Here is an 11,389-nt window from a genome sequence, read left to right as displayed (position 1 = left end):
GTTTAGAATCAAAGGATGGTGCCATACTTCATAGTTCTCTCTGAAAATATAAAAAAAAGGCTCCAAACACTAATAGCACACAAAAAAGGTCTATAAGTTTTCAAAGATTAAGTAACAAAGTGCTCCCTCAATATTATTTAAAGCATACAACAAGTGGTTGCAAAATTTGCTAGAGCAATGGTACAATGTTACTTGATGGTTTCGATTAAAAAGCATAATATAGACCGTCATCTTAGTAAAGAAAATAAATTAGTAAAGAAAATAAATAAAAAGATGGGTTGCCTTCTGAAAGCGCTTTAGTTAAAGTCATATAGCTAGACTTCTCACCTCGATAATATTCATGCGAAACCATGGTCCTTTGCGCGCGAATCCAAAGTGTCCATGCAGCTTGATGTCATCTTTTGTAATCCTTCATGGTTCGCTTCTAACATCTCCATGTATTGAATGTAGCCCACTTGTGTCTTCATGTGCCGATGCTCTGGAGGTTTTTATTTGTTCCAAGCTTCTGAATTTGATCATGTACACTTGATGAAAGCATTGCCCAAGCTCCTCTTCATTATTGTCATCTTCATCTCCTTCGTCTCGTTCTCAGCGCCTTGCTGCTGCCTCTTCTTTGTGGATTTTCCCTTGCGTCCATAACAGAACATATTCCAAAATATAGCTCTATTGAAAAGTTTATGAAATTAAATTTCTAACAAATGATCCTTCATCTAAAACAGAGTTCAAATGAGAGAATTATGCCCGTTTTATTTCAGCACTGCGGGCTGTCCAGAACTGATTCAAGGACGCGCAACGTTCAATGATTTGGCCATAACCTCTTGTAGGAATCTTCGATTGCCTTGATTCTTAATTCGTTGGAATGTAGACTTCATAGGGCTTCTGAATATCCAAAATATTCTATTGTTTTCTTCTAAGGTCATGCAAAATCTTGATGACAACAGTAGCTTCATGCGAATTGATCCGGAGATGTCGATGATCTTGACCTTGTAGTCTTTGGGGCATTATGTAACACATCCTTTGGCTTCAAGGTCATCACCATTGCTGCACCAGCGAGTAACATGACGGCAATGGTGCGTCTTCTCCATAATTCTTGCTTTAACCAAGGTGCCGGGATCAGAGGAGGCTCCTGCACTTTGTGTCGATGATTTGAGCGGTTTTCTTCCTTGATTGCATCACTCAATTAGAAGCTTCTTGAGCATCCCAGTGGAGAAGATTGGTAGTATTATGATGCTTCTAATCTTGTTGCCTCCAGTCTTGATCAACTTCAAGTCATCGTCTTTTGTGCAAAGAGGCCCTCCAAACATCCCTCAACATCATCACCACCTTCTTTGCCATTCACTGCTGTCTCTTCTCCATTGAATTTCTCTGTGTCAAGTATAGAACATATACCAAACTTCTACTCTATTACAAAGTGCATCGAATCCCTTTCCAACAAGTGGTCATTCACCCAGAATGGATTCCGGATGAAAGAGCTACGCCCATTTTACTCTGACACTACGTTCTGTCCCGATCTAATTTCATAACGCGAGGAGTTGAAAGGTTTTATCATAATTCATTATACAGATCTCCAAAATTAGCAATTCTTGATGCATTGGAAATAAGACTTGATAGAGCTTTTGAATATTCAATTTTCCTTTATTGTACATCTGTGTCATGAGAAAAAAAAATTGATCACAACAGCAATGTTCAACCTGAGATGTTGATAATCCAACTCGCAACTCTTAAAAAAAATAATTGACACAACAACATACCTTGTTTATCATCATTTGTATTGCCTTCATTGGTATGGACTCGATAACAGATGATGTGCCACTAACAAAGTTAGCACCTACTGCTAAAGAGTCGATCTTGATGTTGTTATCATCTTATCGGGGTGAATCCAGACTTGATGAAAGTCCATATTCGATCATCTGGCATATAGTATTTACCTGCTTTCAAGGACACAAACAAGAAAAATAAGGTATATGCAATAAAAATAATTTGAGTTAGTCCGAAAGATTAGATAGATCGTCCCATGTTTGAGCTACCGATCCTCAACAACGGCACCAGAAAAGCTTGTTGATAGCAGTTAGCGCGCTAATTTATGAACCGCAAGTGCACGGATCATCGTAGCTTTTCTTTTAGAGTATTCCATCCAAGGTTTATCAAACCATGGATCGGCAACGAACCGACTAGGGTTTTCCATCTAATCTAACAGATTTAATCCTAACATGAAGCATAGATTGCATATGAAGGTTAACTTTAATAGATATGAATGAAAGAGCAAAGATTGATCATATCCACAGATATAAATAAGATAACACTACTAGGGGTAATAAGGGCCTATCGTCTTCTAGTTGCAGCTCCAGCCAAAGCGGTAAGCAACGTATGTCATACCTTGATAAAGAGTCATCTCTCAGGAAGGCGGCTTGCAAGCGGCCTACTTTCTTGTGGTCGCCACTGTGAGTTGACGCATCCGGTTTCCCAAAGCTTTACCCCAATTACTCTCACAATACTCACCATTGATCCTACTCAACATTACGCAATCGTTCGACCTTTTCCCTCCCACATGCTCTCACCATGCAAAGGTAATCACACCAACTTCCTACGCACTACTAAGATGTAATCACCATAATTACATCTATTTCTACTAAAAACATATGCTAGCTAAACATATGAGAATAAACATGCATCATAGTGGATCAAAGTAGAGACAAGAACAGATTGGTATCACCATTGTGTCTACATAAACCTTGATGATCACAAGGCTCGGCTCTAAAACCCCACCATGGCTTCGTCGTGCAGGGACAACCATGGTGGCTAGGGTCTAGCCTAGGCTATCTCCTAAACAACCTCGAAGACTTGCAGCAACCCTCAGCTTCTTCTGGTGTGTCCTTCTATTCATTGAGTTCTAGTAGATGGATCTCCCAAGGCTTGGTAAATTTTCGGGGTATTTATAGTCTAGAGAGCGTGTGGCAAAAATTGGAAGGCGAGGGGAGAAGGAAAGCCTCAGGGCGATCGGCCTGGGAGGGTCCAGGCCAATCAGCCTGGCCCTTCCTTTTATCCCCTCGCACCCAACTTCGTCGCCAAGCCTCCACTGATGTTCTGGAAGCTTATTTTGTATGCATGTGGGCCTAGCACATCGATAGCTTCGGGATGAGATTGATCTTCGATAATTTTCCAAATCCCCGCTTGATCTTTGATAACTTTCCAAATCTACGCTTGATCTTCTTCGATTCCTCTTTGATCCTGAAGTGATACTTTCCATATCTTCACAATCTTAGCCCTTAAATAATTTTGGAGGAGTGCTTGATAAAAATGAGCGTCAGAGGGGGCCAGAAGACCCCTGGTCGATCGGCTTGGGCTTCACTAGGCCGATCGGCCTAGGCTCTTTCTGAGCCTGCTGACCTTCGTCTTTGACATGTTCGTTGCATTTTTAGGGCTTTATCTAAAAATATGCTTTTAGGTCCAATTTCCTGCAAAAACAGAATGTCCTCTAAAATACAATGCACATGCGAAAACGGGATTATTTCAGGTGCCAAGTGGCGGGTTAGTATAAGAATATGTATAAAAATATCACTTAAATGTTACTAAAAGTATGTCAATAATGAGCATCAACAAGGATACACCAGACTTCATCTTTCTCTTGTAGATGCTCCAGTTCATTTCCATTAATAATTTCACAAGCCTCAACCTTTGGTTGGATACCCTGAAGTGTAATTCTGGACCCTTGATACTTAAAAGACATCCATTTCAGTTTCCAATGTACTTCCATAGGACTATGAATTTCTAACCAGTTCATGCCCAAAATAATATCATAACATTTCAGAGGAAGTATCTTCAGAGAAATAGAGAAATGGTGAAGTACTGCCCATCAATCCATACCTTGCAATTCTAAAGCTCATGAGTGTAAGTCAAGACAGCTCCATTGGAAACCTTCACATGTATGGGTTTTGGCAACCTCTTCCAATCAGGTAAATTTGTAGCCATCAGCTCACTGATAAAATTTCCAGAGTTGCTAGAATCAGCTAAAATTACAGCTTCTGAATTTTCTATTCTTCCCATGAACCTAATTGTCCTGGGTCCTTCATGACCATTGACTGCAGCAAGTGAGAGAGCACAGAGATCATCACCAGAATCAGAATCATTCAGTTGAGCAGGAATATTGAGTTTAGTAGTTGGATCTTGAACTAGTTGCCAAAGTTCTTCCACTACATGCAGGGGAACTGTAGAAGCACAACTATGATTTGGACCTACTTCAACCCACATTTATAGCACAGGCCTTTAGCTTTCCTATGAGTCATGAGTGCAGTGAACTTGTTGTCAGTATTCTGATGATTGCTATATTATGATGTCTCAAGAGGCTTCTTCTCTCCTGGAGGGCTGCCACTTACAGGATTTCTGGAGGTGTTTGATGAATATCCCTGAACACCAAAGGGCTAATTACCAGAAAAACTAGATAGTTTGTTCAGGCAAAAGTGCCTTCAGATTTCCTGGTATCCTTCTTGGACACCTCGCCAATGACTTCCTCCTGCAAAATAGCGAGAGAGCTAGCATTATCTAGATCCAAAGGGTGATGCAACATTACAACAGCCTTGATATCTTCTCTCAATCCATCTACAAACCTATTAGTAATCATGATGGGTTGCATAGTAGAATCATGTGCTAGCAATTGGTGAACAAGATTATCAAACTACTCCACATAGTCTACCACACTACCAGACTATTTTATATGGAAAGACTGCCTAACAAGCTGGTTATGTTGCTCCCTCTCAAATCTACAGCAGACAGTCGAACAAAAATCTGCCCAAGTTCCTTCAACAATTTTAGGGTCCATGGCTTGCAACCAAAAGGCCGCTGAGCCATCAAAATGCATTGTAGCTAACTTAATCCATTTGTAACTGGGAACAACATAGATTTCAAAGAGATTTTCACACTTCTTCTTCCAAACTTTTGGACAACTACGATCAAACACAGGAAAATTCAACTGAGATAGTAAAGCACTCCAATTCTAATTCTTAGCAAACAACCCAGCATTACTATTATCACCATTAGAGAAAGGTACTGGAGTGTAACCAGAGTATTGTTTCGCACCTGTGACCGGGGAAGGCACAAGGGTGGTGACCACCCCTTGACCAAATCCCCTGTGAGCATGTGCAAAGCCGTGGCCTTCAGGCCTGAAGTCGCCTTCAAAGAGGGAGCGGCCAGATGGGTGGCCATCGACTTCGTGAGGTCAAGATCTTTTGTGTCGAACACCTTGTGGGCGGGAATACTGTATTCTTCGATCTTCACAGCTAACCGATTCACCCTGTCCTAGTGATCTCTCAAGGTAGTAGTAAGCTCCTCAACCTTGGAGTCGACTCCTGGCTTCCATGATGCCAGATCTTTCACTACCACCATTTTCACATCAAGGGAGTTCTACACCGACTCCATCACCTTGCGATCTGCGACATCATCGGCCTTCATCTCCTTCAGGATGTCCATGATGTCGTTGACACTCTGCTCCATCGCCGCCGTCTTCTTCTGCTCCCGCGTCCGGTAATGCGGCCGGAGTAGATAATCGGGTAACGTCGCCAGAATCACCAAGTGTTGCCGTCCCGATCAGAGACGACCCCAAATGCCGCCGCCACCGCCGATTGCCCTTGGGATCGACTGCTCTGAATACCAACTATGACGTTCACCCAATTTGTGGTGTATAGTGTTTATAGCTCTCATGAATTCACCGAGGAATACGAGTGCAAGGATTCATTCAGCAACCACTGGAACTAGGGTACACACGGGATCCGTAGATCCCCGTTGCCTCCTCCGGACACAGCCGGCCAACGTCATCTTCCTTCCTGCCTCCTTTCTCCTCTGATTCCTCTTCAAATAGATAGTAGACTCCTTTCGTGAGCTGACATTACTTGGGCTGCCAATCTGGACCGTTGTAGCGCAAGTTGGGCTTGCGAACCCGTCCACTCTTCATTGGCGGCCTGTCGATGGCTTCACCCCCTTCAAGTTCAGCAACAGCTTCGTCAGTGGCTGCTTCATCAGGTAGCAGGTCCGTGACAGTCTCTTGACTCTGTACAGGACCGGACCAGGCAGCTCGACGCCTCGACAGGAATCGCGTTGGCGAGTTTTCCCGATTGATGGCCCGCCGCTGGGAGGAGCTGCGCGACGCTTTCCCCAGGAAAGCATTGATGGGTTGAGTTGTCGATCAGAGATTCAGAGTACATTATTTTCAAACCGATTTCCGCTCCTTTTTTGCGCTTAAGGAAAATTAATCTTGAGCCACGCGTGGTATGATCAGAACCTGAACTATGAACATCATCGGTGCATTTGGTAAACTACTGAAAAGAGAAACAACATAAATGAGAATCGGTGATCTTTTCCGGATTGATTAATCTTGAGCCAACAGCCAAGCAAAGCACTGATCTTTTCTGGTATGACGACAAACCGACGACGATCTCTCTTTAACTTCGTTTCAGAAGAACCGTGAGGCATAAGGGGGCCAGGAATATAATCAGCTTGTGCTGGTGGCGATTCACATCCACTGTTGCAAACTTGCAATATCTCCTCCCGTGATGCTCCTCCAGCAATAATTCCTTGAGACACTTGTACAAATCTAGAACCAAAACCCTGCGCCTCTTTTGCACATTGCTACGTGCTTGTGTATATGTGGGTTTCTTTCTTCCTAGAGTAAGCTCCATTTGCATTAAACTAGTACGGAGTATGTTTTTCTGAATATCAATGCTGAAGAAAATGTGCAAGGAGGGTGCTTACTGGGTTTACTAATTGGCCAGTTTGTACAGTTTGTTCTTACAAAACTCAAATATATGCATTGGGTTCTTTCTTTTCTTCTTCTTTTACGCTCTGACTAATTCAGATGTTCGCATGTCTAATACACATGTACTTTTACTGGAGTTTTTGTCAGCATGGTGTACGGAGTGGAAAGGATCCTTGAGGTCGCAGTGATTGGTTAAGAATTACCTGAATGCGAATCTTTCAGTTTTATCGTGGTTAATTGAACAGTGTCAAGGAAATTTTATGCGCCTGCATGTTGGGGGAAAGGTTACTTACCCACTTGAAATGTAGAGTAGACCTTGTTAAATTTTGGCCAAGATTTTCCTAATAGCGCAAGTGAACATTGAGGCATTCCATGAATGTTGAGTCAATCTTTTGGTGTTCATTAATCCTGTTGTGTTCTGGTACCCCTGCAGTTCATGTAGCTGCATTTGCAGTGTCATTGCCATGCACTAAGAGTAAGGGCATCTTCAGTGGACTCGTGCTCAGTTCAATAAACCACCACCTTCAGTCTTGCTTGCTTTGTGTGATTGGCCTGGGCAATGGCCTTCTGTTACCTTTGCGGTGGTTCGCAATCGTCACTGTCACTGTGATCCTTTGAGGATTTATTTGGGTGAAGGAAAACATATATATGCAAGTTGCAGCAAGACTTTTATCTTTCAAAAAGTTGAAGCAAAACTGGGAAGAAAGCCTTGGGTGCGAGATTGTTGGTGGCTGGTGCTAGTCAGCTAGTCGATCTTCATTACCAGCAGGTGTCTGAACTTTTGTTCAGTGTTGATCTTCATTACCAGCAAGGAAATAAGATGATGCACTGAAATTTCTGACTGTCAACTGACTGACATCAGATAACTTGTTTTGAGTGTGGTATTGGGATGGAAAGAGCCATTAGCACCAGGATCCACATCACACCCTTGTGTAGATTTCAGTGGAGACATGGATCCTCAATTCCTCGTGGAACGAAGGCTGCCATTGCCATGGAATGGGTTGTCAGCTACGACAGGGGCAACGAAAGGCCACGGCTTGGCAGCTCCAATGGGGTGGAGGCGGCGGACGCGAGACAACCTTCGGCGCTGCGCAGCGAGGGTTCCAACCTCCAAGTCTCCAAGCTTCTGGATGACGCTCCCGTCCGTCTCCGGCGCCAGGCAGTGGCGGACAGGATGGGAGCGTAGCCTCCCGTCTCTGCCTCGATGGCGTGTCCTCCGGCGAATCCGGTGAAGAGCTGGAGGAGCTTTAGGTGGTCTCCTTGCGGACGGAAGCCCCGCGGGCTCGCCATCGACGCCGGCCGCGGACCCCCGGCGGCGGGACGCGATTATTCTCCACGATCCAACTATTTACATAAAACCCCTGATTTGGATTGCGATTAATAGTCGCGATCCGAATATTTTCAATAAACATCCTGACTTGAATCGCGATTAATAGTCGCGATCCAAATATTTGTAATAAACCCCCTAATTCGGATGATTATTTTTCAATTCAGTTCCTCGTTTGCGCCTGCTATCCTCGGCTCGTCCGATCCGCCATGGCGATGGCTTCCGTGCCCGCCGGCGGCATGGATTCACCGGAGATCCGCGCCTGCACGTTCTCGTGGTCCTCCGCGGACCATCCAGATCCTCCATGATCTGCGCCGTCCTCCCCTTCACCGCCCCCGGACGTCGAGCAGCTCCAAGGCGAGGTTCTACGTGGGACCGGACCATGGGCATGCAGCTCGACTGGAATCGCGGCGGCGAGCTGTCCCTATTGGCTGTTGATGGCAGGAGAACCTCGCTGCGCCTCTGCAAGAGATACTGGAATCGCTACAGCACGCGATGCCTTCCCCAGCACGGCCGATTTCGGCTGCCACGGCAGCCGGGCGGCTGATGAGCGACGCCTGTCCATGGCGGATGCCCCCTTGCAGGCTTGGCCCTGACGCGGCCATTGACGGCTGGCACCAGCAGCAGGGAATGATGGTTCACTTCACCTGCACTGCGTGACCAGCCGGGGTTAGGTTAATTGCACCGATCTGCAAACCCCTCTACGGAAGTGCAGGTCCTGGTGACGAGTTTGAGTTGGCCAAGAAACATCTCGTGTCGTTGTGATCGATCAGGGTATCCTATTCTCAAACCCATTTGCGGCTACTTTTTTGTGCTCAGGAGTCAGGACGAAAATAGTCTTGAGGCGCGCGTGGTATGATCAGGATCTGAAAACTCTGAACATTACCAATGCGACGGTAAGCTACTGAAGTTGACAAGATTGGATCCTTAAATCTTGAGCCACGCATTATCGGTATGATGAGAAACCGAGACTGAAAGAGGACCACTCCGAGTTTCGTTTCTGTTTTCTCCAAAAAAAAAGTTTCGTTTCAGAAGAACCGTGAGGCATATCAGTTGCTGCTGCTGCCGGCGATTGACATCCACTGTTGCAGTATCCCCTCCCGTGATGCTGCAGCAATAATTCCTTTCCTTTCCTTTGCCTGAGAGGCATGCGGATCGAACCTGAAAGATTGAGAAGCGCTTTGTCCCTTGCAGGACTCATCCGTTCATCATGCTCCCCGGCTGCAATAATTGGCGCACTGGGCATCAATCACCCACTGTTGTGTTGTGGGTTCTCTTCTCCTCCTCTCGCCGTGCAAGTTACACGACGGGTGGGCCGCCGGCGTGGGTGCCCGCCCGTGAGCCGTCGTTTTCGTCATCTGCATGCATGATTTAGGCGACGGCAGCCAATATGGCGAGGACTCGTGCACAGGTGCGGCGGTCATGTCGCCCCCGATCGCACGAGATTCTGGAGTGCTCATATTCTGCTGGAGAAGGTAAATTCCCGGTACACATAGATCAATAAAGAAACAACGTATTTCACTCATCTTTTTTTAGGGAAAAAAAAGGCAGTACTGTAATTTGGAGCAGAGGAGGGGACGCCTTGTTGATTTCTGCATACCTGAGCACAAATACTGCCTGATCAGGAAGTTTAGCTACACTTAAAACTGATCTGAAAACGGCCTCACTTTTGCTAACGTTTCACCACTGATATTTCTGCCTCACCCCCTTGCATATCTGCAGCCATTTTTTTTTCTCCTGCAAAATGATTGCTGCATGTAACTTTGTGAAGCCGTCGTCCTTTTTCTCGCCGCGATATTATGGCCGACATACACCTTAGCTTGCATATAGAGTACTCGAGGGTAAAGTGAAGAAACCACTGCAGCAAAATTCCCTTTTCCCTCCGAAAGACCAAGAGAAAGGAAGGAAGGAGGAGAGCTCCCTCAGTCATCAGGCCCCCATCTCCGTCGTCTATCCATATTCCTGCTCCCAAAGCAGGTGGTGGGCCCGGGCTCGCCCCCGTCCATTCTTTCCCGGCATCGCCTTGCGTCGCCATGCACCTCGCCCACCACGCCGCCGGGCCTATTTATACCCCCTGCTCGCCCCTCGCCATTCCTCATCACAAGCGAAGCAGAGCACAAGAAGCACTACTACACCTTCTTCAAGCACCAGTTCCTGCTTCCCTGCTCGTGATCATCAGCATGTCTTGCTGCGGCGGCAACTGCGGGTGCGGCGCTGGCTGCAAGTGCGGCGGCGGATGCGGCGGGTAGGGATCTAATTGAACCTCACAACAACAACACGTGCATGATGAAAACCATTGTTTTCCATGACGAAATCTGTTGATATAGTGATCATGTACTGTCTTCTTTTTTTTTGAAACTTTACTGATCATGTACCTGACGAATGTGTATGTATGATCCGGGTATATGCAGCTGCAAGATGTTCCCTGACGTGGAGGCCGCCTCCACCACCACCACCATGGTCATCGCCGCCGCCACCAACAAGGCGTAAGTCTGGCGTGGGGAACTATCCTTTGCTTCGTCTTCTCGATCGATCCATTGCCGCCGCTGCTGTTGTTATGTTACTGAACCATGACTGCGTGTGGGTGCAGGAGCTCCGGCGGGTTCGAGGCGGCCGCGGAGGCCGGCGGCTGCGACTGCAACACCTGCAAGTGCGGCACCAGCTGCGGCTGCTCCTGCTGCAGCTGCAACTGAGGCGGCGGCGCCATGGAGCGCGAGGAGGAAGGAGAAGCGCCCCCCAGCAGCATACTAATATAGTAGCAGCGTCTACTAAATAAGATCTTGCCAACTGCGCCATCCATCATTATCTGCAGCGTCGTGTCGTGTCATTCATGGTCGCCTGCCGTGTCTCAGCTGGGGTTGTCTGAACTGAACGTGCCTATGGTGATCGACGATGCCGTCGTCGATCTTGTGTGTCCTCCTCGTGCATGCCACCTTTAATATATGTATGTGTTTCAGCACTAGCTGTGTGTTCGGTGACTGCCTGCATCTGTTACTCTGTGTTTGAGATGTGTTGCAAAGAAAACAGTTTCTCTGATCAAAATCATGGACAGTCATCTGAAAAAAAAACGGAAAACAGATCATGAATGTTTTCCCCCTCATCGTGCTTGTGCAAATTCCTTTCAGCAGTAAGGCATCAGCCTTTTCGATATCACAAACTATGAAAGCAGAGGAAGATCTCTGTAGAGAAACAGGCAGCCATCAGCAGGCAGCAGTACAGCACTGGTCCGGGGTGCACATGAGCAAGGACTCGTGAGTCGTGAACACCGGCGGCACTGAGCACGGCGTCATCTGTCTGACAGAGAGCCAGCCGATCAC

At 46.4% G+C, this 11,389-nt stretch overlaps 1 protein-coding gene and 1 pseudogene across 1 annotated transcript; one reads left to right on the top strand and one right to left on the bottom strand.

Moving 5' to 3' along the window:
- Positions 1–4,447: 4,447 nt before the first annotated feature.
- Positions 4,448–5,487, bottom strand: LOC140222090 (uncharacterized; annotated as a pseudogene).
- A 4,603-nt stretch (positions 5,488–10,090) lies between these two features.
- LOC117850686 (metallothionein-like protein 2C) lies at positions 10,091–11,034 on the top strand. Its single transcript, XM_034732545.2, has 3 exons — positions 10,091–10,317; positions 10,484–10,558; positions 10,663–11,034. The coding sequence occupies exons 1-3, from the start codon at positions 10,106–10,108 to the stop codon at positions 10,763–10,765; spliced, it is 390 nt and encodes a 129-aa protein (XP_034588436.1). The 5' UTR covers positions 10,091–10,105; the 3' UTR covers positions 10,766–11,034.
- The last annotated feature ends 355 nt before the right edge of the window (positions 11,035–11,389 follow it).

Source organism: Setaria viridis, chromosome 3, assembly GCF_005286985.2.
Source record: "Setaria viridis chromosome 3, Setaria_viridis_v4.0, whole genome shotgun sequence".
Taxonomy (NCBI): domain Eukaryota; kingdom Viridiplantae; phylum Streptophyta; class Magnoliopsida; order Poales; family Poaceae; genus Setaria; species Setaria viridis.
This window is presented reverse-complemented; position numbering and strand designations above follow the sequence as displayed.